Source organism: Triturus cristatus, chromosome 2_2 (assembly GCF_964204655.1).
Source record: "Triturus cristatus chromosome 2_2, aTriCri1.1, whole genome shotgun sequence".
In the NCBI taxonomy this organism is placed as follows: Eukaryota; Metazoa; Chordata; class Amphibia; order Caudata; family Salamandridae; genus Triturus; species Triturus cristatus.
Window position 1 is genome coordinate 1,162,161,224 of NC_140582.1, and position 14,717 is coordinate 1,162,175,940.

Below are 14,717 nucleotides of genomic sequence, written 5' to 3' on the forward strand. Positions count from 1 at the left end.
TCTGAATGAAGTTCTCAGAGCTTACAGGACAACTCCCCACTCAACCACCGGACAATGCCCTGCAACCCTCATGCTAGGGCGGCCAATGAGAAATCGCATCCCGACATGGGAAGGTGCCTTGCAAGCGGTATCGCCAAATCGCATTCACCAGGAAATGGCTGTGACTGACAAGCATAGCAAGGACAGAATGAAATCGTATGCCGATGCCAAAAGGAGAGCGAGGTCTCCATCCTTGCATGAAGGGGATCATGTCTTCATCAAACAGGAGCAGCAGAGAAAGACTGATTCCCGATTCCGTGACGAGCCACTGTTAGTTACCCAACAGAAGGGCACTATGTTGACGGCGGAATCTGAACAACGCAGAATCACCAGGAACATCTCCCACTTCAAGAGGTGTCCGCGAGACATAAAAAGACCTGGGATGAGCCCGACTGGCACTCCCACACTTGAAGAACCTGACCTTGGTGATACAGAAGGCAGAGGTCAGCAGAGTGAGCCCGTGCCGAATGTGTCCACTGGGAACATGTCATTGCGGCCACGTCGTGATATCCAGCCACCAAAGAGACTCATTGTAGAGATGGACTGAAGCACTGTTTGTTTGTTTTATTAAGAAAAGGGGAGATGTAATGAAGTTAGCAGTCTAGTAGTTGGGGGGGCGGAGCGAGTTGGGTGGAGGGGAAGAGGAGGGGTCAGGACAGGATGAGGGCAGTTAGAGTAGGGACAGGGCTGAGGCTGGATGCAGAGAATAAAGCTCCAGTTGTAACTACAAGTAGTGTCTGTGATTATTTGTAGCGTGATGCTACAGATATGACCCCTGACCCCACACCTTTTGCCTGTCTATGTAAATAGGGACATTAGACATAACCCGACCTGCTCAACACCAAGCCTACTTCCAGCTTGTCCAGGCTACACATTAAGACATCCTCCATTCTGTATAGCGTCTCTTGTGTCTCATTCAGATACATAGGGCCTGATTATGAGTACGGCGGTCCGAAGACCACCATACCCACGGGGCAGTTCGACCGATGCCTCATTGGCGGTCTGACCTCCTGATTACAAGGTTGGGGGTTGGACCATCACAAGCCAGACGTAAGACTGCCGCCACCGCTAGGATCCTGGATCCCGACAGGGCAAATGTGGGGAAAGCAGGGATCAATGGCGGTGGTGCAGATGCCGGCACCACCGCACTGATCACGACCTGCCTTTCCGACGACCTTTTTACGCCGACCATGAAAAAGTCGGCAGAAAGACAAGGAAGGGGCCCCAAAGAGGGGCCCAGGGCGAATTTAACCATGAGGATTGTGCATGGGGGCACATGTTGTGCTCCCCTCTGCTTGCTCTGTCGTGCGTGCACTGTGTGCCATGCATGGCATGGTTCATGTTACACAGTGCACCGACGTGCAAGCGGCGCTGCCATAGCGATGGCTTATGCTTCAGGCTCTATCTATGAGCTGAAGCATGCTGCCACCGTGACACCGCCAACACAACATTGCCAGCCCGGAGTTGTACTCATAATATACCAGTCGGGGTGCTGCCGGCTTGGCAACGTTCTGCTGACCACCACAACGGTAGTCCAGCCAATATTGTAATCAGGCCCTCCCTTTGTCCTAAGATGGCTTCACTTGGGTTTTTTAATCTCCTTCAGCTCTGACCCATCTCTGACCAAGCATCACCTCATGCTGTTGGGCATTGTCAGAGGGTTTCTGGTTGAAAGAAGACAGGCTTAAAGCTCCCAGAGACTGGCACATGCGCCCTCTTGGCGCATTCTCACATTCAGATTTCCCTTGGCTTTGCATCTTGCGCCACTCTCCACAAGTCAATAATATGTTTCTTCACGGACCCAAAACGTCTGGAAATTTGTAGAACATTTATATCATTATTAGTACATACGTAATTGATGTTGTAAAACTGAATCATTTTATATGGATTATATATAAAAACACTTACTAGCGCAAGGTGTTTTTATTTATTTATTTATTTTACATTCCATATCCCATCATTTGTCACTTTCACCTCCACAATCCCCCTCCCCCCCGCCTTACCGCGCTTACCTGCACGGGCCGCCACTGATAATAAAGCAATCAATATAGAATAATGTCCTATGTATCGTTGGATACAAGTTGTAGCCAGTACTGGGAAACAGCTGGTTCAAGCACCTTAAAAAGGGATATTTACAATCAGTTGCTACCTGGTTCTTTTTTTTAAGTGGTAAAACAAAGCTTTGCGACCAAATGCCTTGATGCACCTGACAATACTTCAACCCCTGTGGTAACGTTGACCATTTGCAGGAAAGTTTTAAGCCGACTGAACTTCTCCGTCCCATATGACGTGGTCCAGAAGGTTGCCCAGGGCTCGCCTGGGGTGGTGGAGCTCGTGCTGAAGACCCTGAGACAGAAAATTGATGAGAAACAGAAGCAAAGCAAAGAGACGGGGGACACTCCTCGGGTGAGTGAGACCTCTGGGTACATAGGGCGCACCTATGTTGCCTACAGCTTAGAGATATGTATGGTTTTCTGACTTGCTTGAGTCTTGCTGTTAATGGTAAAGATTTAGGACCTTATTTATGAAGGGCTTGCAAAGCAGTTCCGTAACTTTTTTGTGACACTGCTGCGGCATAGACAACGAGAAGGTGATTCTATTGAATTTTGAGCTTAGTTTCCCCAAAAAGTTGTAAGAATTTATAATTTCGGGTTTGAATTACAATGTTGTTTTCACTAGTGATTGTGATAACTGGGTATTTATTAAATTAAACGACTATTTTATGATAAACAAATTAGTTTTTCTTTGTATTTTACATCTGGTCAATTGATGTGTTTTTGAATGTCAGATCAACGTAGTTATTTTGCCGGGTCCATATACAGAGTAAAATATGTAGGGATAATATTTATTATCTCTTTTACAAGAATATTATCATTCTGGGGAAGTATAAACTGATATAGATAGATATAGCGGTGTAAGAAGCATCGCGTCTTAAATCGAATACTCATTTCCATCTTAAGCTAATGCAGTTTTCTCCTGAGTTCTGACCAATGGTGGAATTTTCTTCGCCCCATCACCAGGCGCCCCCTGCATTCTGTACCACCCGCATTTTGGCCAGTAGTCTTTGACAACCCTCAGTTGCTATCATCCAACCTGGTACTCACAAGTGGGCCTAGAAACATAGGTTCTAGCGTTGATGGGATAAAGCGAATTACACCATATTGATCGTTGAGCTGTAACACCTCCCAGGCCATTCAGATCCAGAGGCATTACCACCTTACTGTACAGGGTTTTTAAATAAGGCTTCTCAAAAATAGGTAGCCTGAGCCTCATGGTATCTGTATTTGGGAGCCTTTATAAGGCCTGGATCCTCATCTGCAAAGTCACTGGCCAGACGTCTCCGTTAGCTACCCGCGTAGGTCTTGAAACCCGAGTTCAGGCAGAAAGGCTGATGGTCAACACAGCTTCATATGTCACTACATAAATCCTCTGTGCTAGGAGGCGCAACAACAAACATTTCAAAGAATTTGGTAAACTAACTACTGTATGTGTTTTATTTTTTGCAGGAGCCAGGCCAAAACGCGGAAGAGAACAATCATGAAGATTCAGGTGAGACAGAATAATCTCCTCCGTAGTATGTGGAAGGCTAAGTAATGGCAACCACCCAGATGTTCAAAGCAATTTTGTGTTTGCAAACGGGCCCGTTTTCGAACGCAAAAGGGCCTTTTGAAATGTACAAATCCCTATTTGCGATTTGGTAATCTATTACCAAATTGCAAATTGGGTTTGCGATTTGGTATTAGTAAGGGGTGTGTTAAGTCATCCCTTCCTACCACCAAATCGTAGTGGTATGTATGAATATTTTGCGACCAAAACGTGTTTGCCAAACATTTGCATTTTACCACCTACTTCAAGTTCGTCATAACCCATTTGCAAATGGGAAGAGGTCCCCAAGGGACCCTCTTCCGCTTTGTGAATGTTTGTAAAAACATTTTCTAAGAGTAGGCAGTGGTCCCACGGACCTCTGCCTACTCTTCAAAAATGAAAAGAAGAATTAACATTTTTGTTTTTGAAACGCATCCTGTTTTCCTTTAAGGAAAACGGGATATATGAAAGATTGCTTTATTGAAAAGCAATCACAGACGTGGTGGTTTGCTGACCCCTGCAGGCCACCATACCTGGGATTTTTGTGATTCCCAATGGGTCGCAAGCCGATACCTACCTCATTAATATTTATGAGGTAGGACTATTTGCAACTCACTGGGAATCACAAAATGTGTAATATACACATTTGTGCATGTGTGTTTGTGATTACCAAATAGCGAATCACAAAAAATGTCTATTTGGGATGATTACTTATGTACATCTGGCCCCTAGAGCCTAACCTGCATGCCAATGTAATGGAAGGAATCAAAGGCACATAGCTTATCACTTCACAAGTACTTTAGCAAAACTATGACTTGGACGCAGGGTTTTTGACTTTGCTCACCCTCCTATGTAAGAAATGTGCATTCGCTGTAAAATGCAGGATTGTTCTGTGTGTGAGAGTAATTACACAATGGTTTAAATGGCACCTACTCATTTTTTATTTAATTCTTTTATAGCGAACGTGTCCCAGCATGGGGGGTCAGAATACTTTACATCACACACAGAGGCACAATACACCAAATAAAAAGTGTGAATATCGAAGCACAGGAAATGTTACATAAGACAATGAGCATTATAAGGTGTAGGAATTACATTTTGTCCATATTTATAGATATTATATGTTAAAAGTGAATGGTCAGGAAAAACAGATAGTCAGGGCATAAAACGTAATGCGGTGATCGAGGTTGTCTGTACTAACAAGACTTTATTTCAACCCAAAGGAACCCTTTTTTGCAAACTTAGAATAACATGAGAAACAATAAGCATGTACACCCATGATTTACACTTTGCATGTAGCTCCTTGATGCCAGTAAATAGATCACTGTGCTATATTACAAGGATTATGACTTACCAGAAGTAACAAAAGAATTTCAGTGTCAAAAGCAGTATGCCACTTACCTATCTATATAAAATACAAATCTGTGATCTTCATGTTCTACAATGTGCTTTGCAGCAGGCAGATTAACCCTCTCAGTTACTTTGTGAATCAAAACTGTGACTGGACAAAACACATAACTCTCCCAGAACTGCCTTAACCACCAGAGTTATTTTACTGCTTTTATAATCCACTTAAAATTTCTGGACACACATAGATCTCTGCAGCAGGTGTCAGAACCCTGTAAGATATTTTAAAAGGCCGCCTCTTTGTGGCAAATAAATCAAGCTAAAAATGATTTACTGTCACATATGTCCTTATTGACAATGTATTTGCAGCAGAATGTTTCTAAAGAGGGCATGAGCTTCACTCCTGATGCCCCCTCTTTCCTCTGTCACATCTTGCCCTCACTTTCCCTCTCGCCCCCAGCCCCCAATTAGTAAATTATAATCCAAGTCCAGCACTGGATATCAGGGATTCTCTGTGACAATTCCAACACTGGCCAGAATCTCTGCTTAGAATTCCTGTAATTATGGGTTACCCCTCGGAATGGGGAGTAACCGTAAAGACCTGGAATTAACAGGCAGAATTCCACATGATATTCACTATGTCGGGTGGTTTGAATGTCTACTAACTGTCTGCAATTACTCCTGTGCGGGAAGGGGTGGGAGGGAGTGATAGGTGAGTGGAGGAGAGTAGCAGAGAAGGGTTTTGCAGAATTAATTCAGAGCCACCAGTCTGCTAAAACTACAAACCTGCCTGTTTTCCCATCACACCCTAAGCTCCACTCCCAATCATAAGACAAGAGCAAGTCTCTGGTCATTCATTACACCCGGTATGGGACTGTGTGTCAATGAAAATGTGCCTACATGGGAAGCATTTTTTGTGTCGCGCACAAGTGACCGGAGAAGTGCTCTTGTCTTTGTCTTGGGGCGTGGCACTTAGGGCCCGATTATGACTTTTGGTGGTGCGAGGGCAGGAGGCACGCCACCGCCACTCCCCCGCACTACCAATCATGTTGAGCCTGAAACAGTGCCGCTGTGGGACCACCAGTGAACGTTCCTGCACAGGAAGAAATGCACCACGTTGTGCATTTCTTCCTGTGCAGGAAGTGGGGGTGCAGAAATACAGGGGGGCACAACATGTGCCCCCCTGCATGCACCCCTGTGCACAGGGGCTACTTTCCTCACCGCCAGCCATTTCATGGAGGAAGAACCTCACAACAGTACTGGCGATGAGGAACGTTGTAAATTGCTTGGCGGTGCCTCAGGGCACTACCAAGCATATTGTGGGCCTCAAAGTGCTGCGGGACCACCAGAGAACGGAGGCTGCGGCGGTGCAATGGCGGTCCGACTGGTGAAGTCCTAATAGGGTGGTCAACCACCACCGTGCCCCCGCAAGTCTGACGGTCCTTGGACTGCCACACGCATAATTAAGGCTTTAGTGTTGAGATGGATGATAACAATGTGAGAGAAAGACACCCTGGTTTATCATTGAGGTAGGCTGGTGGGTATGAATTAGCTCTGTAGATCTGAGTGTTTGTGATTTCCTACTTTCGGTAGCTTCCTGTGTGTGTTACATCACATGGATTCCCACCTTGAGATCTTATGCAGGTGACAATGGAGTTTTCGTGGAGTCTAAATGAGCCAGTCTTTGTTTTCTGGTCTGGACCTCTTCCAGTGCAGCTCTTCAATGTAGAGTCGTCTTCATTGCTGCATCTGAATATGTTATGGTAAATATTTATACAGTTCTGTTGTATTTTATTTTATGTAGGTTATTCACCAAAACAAAAAAACAACGCCCCAGTCAGCAATGCACAGCCTCCTGCGAAAAGTGAACCTGCTGGGTAAGTTCTCACCCCAACACAAATAGATTCACATAATTAAATGCATTTTGGGTACAACCTAAGAAGGTGAGCTATGGCTCCTGTGTTGGGACAAACATGAAGAAGTGAACATTGTGGTTACGCTGTGTTGCATCACGATCGTGTATTGTGGTATGTCATAGAGTGATTGTCCACAACAAAGGTGTCCCTTCCGTAGCCTCTTGATGTTGCCAGGCAAGAGAATGGGTGTGGAGACAGGTGATGAGAAGTCATTGGAGAAGAGTCAGGTCTTGCAATCCTTCCTGAGGTGCAGAAAACTGTCCCTACAATAAAGGTAGTGAATTCCATAGTTGAGCGTCAACAACACCAGAGGCTTGTCAACAAACGCCAGACAACCAACTACAAGCAACCTTATGTAGGATCCCAGAGTGGCCTGTGTCTGTCCAACCCACTCTCCAGGATTAACCTGTGAACTTGTATAGGCATGAAGTAGGACCTTGTACCCCTGCGGTGCATCCCCCCACCAGTCTTCAGTGTTGTCCTCGGTGCATCGCCTTTCTATATCTCGACTCTTTCGTTTTTAATCTCTCACCACCACATTTTTCAACAGGTCATCATTTTGTATTACCCCCAAGGAATTACACTTGTTGTGACAGATAGTCATAGGGCTGATTACTCCAATGTATTTGCAACTCTTTCATTGGGATAGTTTTAATCTCCAGTTCAAAAGGTGTAAGAAATAAATATTTAATGTTCTATGGCAAGCGTTGTTCAGCAATACTCACCTTAATGTTGAAGACATTTGCTCTTTGTGGGAGTGAGCAGGCACTCCAGGTGTCCATTTATGCAAAAATTATCCACTGTTATGGTAAGGCTTTCTGTTGTCAAAGATGAAAATGGGCGATTTCTTCTTCGTTATGCTGACATGCGAGCCCAATACTTACTTTCCCACGTACCTGCTTCCACAAACTAGATCTGTCCACAGCTATTTTGTTCTTCACAACTGCACATTTGACTGATACTTTGGCATATCCCACAGTTTTATGTTACCAAGTGTTAGGCTACATACATATCAAAACATATGTTATGTGTGTTTGTAAACCACACACGACACCCGCGAGGGTATCCTGGCGCTGAGCCGGTGTGTGCCGAGCCCGGTCTATGGCAAGTTGGCTCATTGAAAAGCCAGATCTTCTGATTCTTGAGGAGGAGGCTCTAATGTGGAGTGGCAGGTTATTCCTTGATACAGTAGCGATGTAAGAGAATGCCCGTCCTCCTGGTCGGGGTCTGTGTGCGTAGGTGTCCTGCGGAGCAGAAGTGTCTCGTTGGTTGGTGGAAGGAGAGAGCATCTCCGTGACCCCGCCTCTTAGACAACGCTACAGAGAAAAATAAAACAGTTATTAATACAGGTTCATTATCATTTTAATTTACATGATTTGGCTGCTGGTGTAGGGGTGACGCTCCTCTGGATTAGTGGAGGAGCCGTCGCTGCAAATACGTTGGGGGCATAGCAATAGTAGCTCACGGGATCTGAGCAGATGTGCCGGGATATATGGCTGCAACTTGTTAACATGGTCCCTTCCCATACAATGATTTAAAAACCAAACACATAAGTTTAAAAGGTGCACGCTTTGGGAAGCCAGTGGAGGGGCTGTAATAGAGGTTCAGAGGAGATCGCGGGGGAAGATTATAGACAAGGCGCGCTGGTGTGCTCTGTACAACCTGAAGTCTAGAAAAAAGGCCCTCATTCATTGCGACCATAAGGGAATTCCCATAGTCCAGGCAGCTCACTATCAACGCCTAGACTAGGGTTTCCCTTGAATATAAAGAAACCCAGTGAATGGCTTTCCTAAGCATGCACATCAGGCCGAAACGGGTCTCAGAGATAGATTTAACTTGCCCATTCATGGAAAGATTGTCGTCCAAAAGGACACCCACATTTCTTACCAGTTGTTTAGGAGTCGGGGACAATGCACGTTTGGATGGCCACGAGTGGGTAGACCAGACTGAGTAAGCCTAGCCAAAGAATAAGACTTCTGTTTTACTAGTGTTAAACTGATAAAAATTAGCAGTCATCCAGGAGGGAATTTTTAGCTTACAATAATTTTATTCTATTTTAGTAAATTCTAGATTAGAATCCATAGTGATGACAAGTTGCGAGTCATCAGCGTATAAAATTGTATCAAAGCTGCATGACATGATAAGCTTGGCCAGGGGATCCACATATATGTTAAAGAGAGTAGGGCTCAGAATCGATCCCTGTGACACCCCTTTATCCAAGATTATAGTTTTAGAGTTGTAGGAATCCATCTGTACTGTATTAGTTCACTCCGCTAAAAAGTTTTCCACCCATTGCAGAGAGTTTCCTGCTGACACCAATACCACCCAATCTCTGGATTAGGATTGAGTGGGAAATTATATCAAGCACAGTTGATAAATCAGGGAGAATCAGCATAGCCGAATTCGCCTGATCTAAGGCAAGTCTGATTGTGTCAGCGGCCTCCACTAACGCTGACTCCGTTCTATAAGAGGCACGGAAGCCTGACTGGGAGGAATCTAACAGGGAGTTTGATTCTAAAAAAGATACCAGTTGCTGATTAACCAAGGACTCTGTAACTTTGGCGAGAAAAGCGAGCAATGATATTGGTCTGTAGTTTTGCAAGTCTATAGGGTCAGCCATAGGTTTTTTGAGAAAGGGTCTGACCCGAGCGGCTTCCCATTTAATGGGAAGGGTTGCCAGATTAAATGAAAGGTTACATAGGTCTGTGATAGGAGCAAGAGGTATTGGAGCCAAGGTGACTATAATGTGAGGGGAAGGGATCCACAGGAGATTTGAATTTCATCCTATTAAGCAGATCCAGATACTTGTTCAGGGGTAGAAGAATTAAAAAACTTCAAGGTGTTAGGCTGAGTACTAGCTAAGATTTCCGGAAAGGCTTGTTTTTTCAACGCCTCATTATTTGAGGGACATTGGTACATGTTATTGAGCTTTTGTTAAAAGTGTACTGCAAGATCATCACAAAACACCTGGGATTCTGGGATAGTAGAGATACACATTGTTGCATTGGTCAATTCCTAAACATTTTTATAGAGCTCTTTTGAATAATTCCTTGCAGAGTTTATTCTATCAACTATGTAGGTCCTTCTTGCAGTATTGGTGTTTTAAAAATATTCTTAATGTAAATTTAAAAATGAGTTAACCCTCATCTGTTTTAGACTTTCTCCATTTACGCTCATTTTTCTTACATATGTTTTTTTCCCCTCTTAAGGGATTAATTGAACCATGGAGCTAGAAGGTTTTTTGTTTTAATATTACTCGATTTCAGAGGGGTGATAATGTGTAACTCCTGTATAAACATGTCCTTGAAATCATTTAGAGCAAGATTCATATCTCCATACTCCCTCAAAGGAGGGGGGGGGCGGTAAAGACAGGGGAGAAGACAGCAGGAACTGCCTTCCGATAAGGTCTGGTAGATTTTAAAACATTAGGATTGACAGCTCTTGATTTCTATAGGACCAGATGGAGATTTATGGAGATGTGGTCAGTCCACACCCGAGCAAGCGGGGGATCAACCACTAAGGGGACGACTCTGATCCGGGTCGGAAAGCACTCCGACCGAGTCGGATCCTGAGTGTTTTCCGACCGAGCCAGACCCCTACAGTCCGACCGAGCGAGTACGATGCGCACGTATGCTGTCGGACTCGGTTCGGTCGGACTCCCATAGAAGTCAATGGGAGCCAGTCGTACGACGCGTACATGGGCTCCCATTGACTGAATGGGTACGTCTCGAACAAGTGCACCCCCTATAGTGGGTACGCGTCGGTGCCATCCACACCGTACATGCCTGTGTTGGGGAGACCCATAGGTCTCCCCCTGTGTCCGAGTCGTAGGGCTGCTGGTGTCAGGGGATCCGACGCGGACCCCCAAATTCTGACTCCAGGAGCTTTTGCGAGCCGGACACTCCGGCTCACACAGGCTGTCCGACGCGTGCATCGTACTGGCTCAGTTGTAAATCGCATCCATTCCACGCCACGGTTAGCTTCCGACCGGGACGTACGGAGCGGTTCGGACCCGGAAACGACTAGGTCGGTGAATCTCATGTAGCTCGCATCATACTTGCTCGCTCGTACAGCTCTATGAGTCAGCCGGAAAACACGCGTACGGCTCGTAGTTTTTCCGGCCGAACCCGATTCGGTGCCCTTCCGACTGAGATCGGAATCGGCCCCTATGTGGGTAGGACCTACCATCTTTTGAGGGAGACCAAGGGATTCCAAATCTGCAAGTAGACTGATAGAATCAGGATCAGAACTTTTGTCCACATGATAATTAAAACCTCCAAAAATGGAAAAATTATCCGCTGCTAGAACATTCGCAAGGAGGTCGATAGACCAGAGCCCCCTTCCAGGTTAGATTTGAGGTAATTTCCAGTTGAAAAATAATCATCTCCAATCAGGTCGTGAAACAGGAGTTTAGACATTTGGGGCCTCATGTAGGTAGCATACCAGTTACCACTTCTAAAATACCGAACGATACCGAATCGGTATTTTAGAAGTGGTAACTGGTATGTAGGTAATGAGTCGGTATTTTTTACCGAATCGTTACTAGTCGGTAATTACCGAATCGGTATTTACCGATTCGGTAATGAGGCATACCTTCCCATTGATGGGAAGGTATGCCTCATTACCGAATCGGTAAATACCGATTCGGTAATGGGGGGAACACATACAAGGGTGGCAGGGTGTCACATTGACACCCTGTTGCACCCCTGATTCGGCCATGTGTGCACATGTGGCACACATACATGCCCTAAGGGCATGTATGTATGCCACATTGCACACTGCTACGCGCGTAAAAATGCATTTACACATACATTCATTATTTACCACCAACTATAAGTTGGTGGTAAATACCGACTCTAAAACACACACACACACTCCCCCTACATCTCGATTTTGCTTTCGGAATTTACCGAATCGGTAAAATTACCGAATCGGAAAAGTTACCGATACGGTAACATTACCGATTCGGTATTATTACCGAATCGGTAATTTTACCGATTCGGTAAATTCCGAAAGCAAAATTTGTCCCCCTACATACCAATGGCCAAAATACCGGTCGGTAACGGTAAAATTACCGAAAATCGGCCGTTACCGACCGGTATTTGGCTACCTACATGAGGCCCTTGATCTTTAATGGGCTTTGTGCAGCAATAGATACCACCCCTCCCACCAGTTCTCAACTGCCTGTCAAGTCTGGTTAAATTATAGTCATCAGGGAATAAAACTGCAATAGATGGGGAGGCGGTAGAGTGAAGCCATGTTTCAGTAATAAAACATAAATGTGGTTTGATAGCGTCTAGTGGATCCCAGAGCTAAGAATCATGCTTCGGAATAGAGCGTGCATTAAGATACAAGCCGTGTAATTGAAAAGAGGTATGCCTAAGAGTGTCAGGTGGAGTACTTATTCTTACAAGTTAGAGGGCCCTGCCCCCTGGTATGAAGAAGCTCAAATTTAGTTTGGGGGGTAGCATGAAAAATTGTCCCCCTAAAAAGAAATATTGACAACAGAGATAAGTTTTCAAACTACACTTAAGAATCTCAATGTTCCATCAGTCCCAACAAACTCAAGAAACTCAACGCCCAGTTTTGGTTTTATTTATTGCAAATAATATGCACATTATTCCTAGATAGGAATGTAGAACAGTTGGTCTTGACCAACAGAAAAGAGCACAAAAGATCCTGGCATGTTTTGTGGCTGCAATACAAAGCAAGTGCCACACTGACATACTGCTCAAATAAAACAGAGCCCAATGACTGGTACTGTCCTATGTGGACATGTTCAGAACACTAAGAATCCTTGGATCCACTGTGGGCTCTGCTTTACTACTGCCAGTCAATGGGGCAGAACGCCATAACCAATTAACTCTCAGCCCTCGTTTGCCATCTGCCCTAGTTGCTCTGCGACCCTGGCATGAGGTTGGACAGTTCAGCAACTGTGAGCCACGTTTGCTGACAATATAGTAAAATGGTTCACAAATCCAATTTACCAAAACTCGACCATCCAGCATGGAGGGGGGTCTTAAGCCATGCCCAAAGTAAACACTTAGGGTGTCAGTCGGCCAGTTTACAAAGTCTTAGGCGCCTATTAGGATGGTGGGCGGACTACAGCCCGCCCGCCACCCTAGCGGTGCTGGAACCGGCCACCAGTGGTGCGGCGGTCCCGCACCGGCAATTAGGATGCGCCGCAACCATGGCGGTCGCATCCCGCATATACAACATTGTGGCCAGCGTGGCTGTGAGCAGCACCCGTCACAATGTTGTAGATGCATGTTGTGCATTGGCATGCACAACGTGACAGGCACCGCGCGTTGACTGCCACCTTGTGCATGCCAATGTAGGGGGATACCATGGGTACCCCCACAAGTGCAGCGCCCCACCCTCCTGGGGGCCCACAACGGGCCCCCAAAGTAAAAACCGCATGCCTTTTCATGGCGGAGTCTCCGCCATGCAAAGGCATTTCCCCGCACCCATCATAATATGGATGGCGGTGCCTGCAAGGCACCACCACCATATTATGGGCCTTTTCCGCCCGGTAGGCAATCGTGAAGATTGCCTACCGGCGGAAAAGTGGCAAACGGTGTTTCCCCCTGCCATGCTAATGTGGTGGGGGGTAATACCGATTCCTTAAATGCAATGTAGGAAGCACATTAAAGAGTGCTTGAGCCTTAAGAAATCGATAATTACCACCAACTTCAAGTTGGTGGTAATTACCGATTTCCTTTAAAAAATCACTTCTTTGTTTTTTGTTAAGTGCCATGTGGCACACAATCATGCCCTTAGGGCGTGTATGTGCGCCACCTGTGCACACATGCACATTTCAGGGGTGCAACAGGGTGTCCTTTTGACACCCTGGCACCCTTGAAAGTGCTCCCGCTATTAGCGATTCGGTAATACCGAATCGCTAATAGTGAATGTCTTCACATTCATTCCTATGGGCCTCCAAGCCCATAGAAATTAATGGGTAGGTATTCCTTATTACCGAATCTCAATTACCGATTCGGTAGTAAGGAATATTAAGGATTCGGTATTTTTTACCGAATCGTTACCTACATAGGAAATACCGATTTCTTAATAGTGAATCGGTATTTCAGATTTCCCTACATCTGGCCCTATGACTTCAGAAGATGATATTGGAGTCATATGGATCCTGGTGGGTGGTCGACCACACCACTGAGGCTGTGGAAGTCCCACCTACACTAGCTAAGTGCCTGCCATGTTTAGAGATGCCTGTTAGCTGGTGCAGGTCTTTCCACTAAAAGTTCTCCAGCCAGCACTGGGGAAACATTTTCAAAAACAATGCTGGCTTCCATGTTGCGGTGGCCAGCCAGCATTTTTTGTTGAAGCTAAAGAACCCCAAAACCATTTTCCTTGCAAAGCAAAAATAGAATAACCCTGGCATGCTGGAAGCTTTTTCCCACTGCGTGGCTGTCATTGCTTTTTCCTCCTGTTCAAGAGGTGTAAGAAATAAATATTTAATGTTCTATGGCAAGCGTTGTTCAGCAATACTCACCTTAATGTTGAAGACATTTGCTCTTTGTGGGAGTGAGCAGGCACTCCAGGTGTCCATTTATGCAAAAATTGTCCACTGTTATGGTAAGGCTTTCAGTTTTCAAAGATAAAAATGGGCGATTTCTTCTTCGTTATGCTGACATGCGAGCCCAATACTTACTTTCCCACGTACCTGATCCACAAACTAGATCTGTCCACACCTATTTTGTTCTTCACAACTGCACATTTGACTGATACTTTGGCATATCCCACAGTTTTATGTTACCAAGTGTTAGGCTACATACATATCAAAACATATGTTATGTGTATTTGTAAACCACA

At 45.3% G+C, this 14,717-nt stretch overlaps 1 protein-coding gene across 1 annotated transcript in view; it reads left to right on the plus strand.

Annotated features, from left to right (window-relative positions):
* Positions 1 to 14,717, plus strand: part of SPEF1 (sperm flagellar and cilia associated 1) — a 72,314-nt gene that overhangs the window by 23,606 nt on the left and 33,991 nt on the right. Inside the window, exons 3-5 of the mRNA XM_085643354.1 lie at positions 2,289 to 2,445; positions 3,546 to 3,588; positions 6,776 to 6,848. Of these exons, the coding sequence (XP_085499480.1) occupies positions 2,289 to 2,445; positions 3,546 to 3,588; positions 6,776 to 6,848 (273 nt within the window). The remainder of the gene's footprint in view (positions 1 to 2,288; positions 2,446 to 3,545; positions 3,589 to 6,775; positions 6,849 to 14,717) is intronic.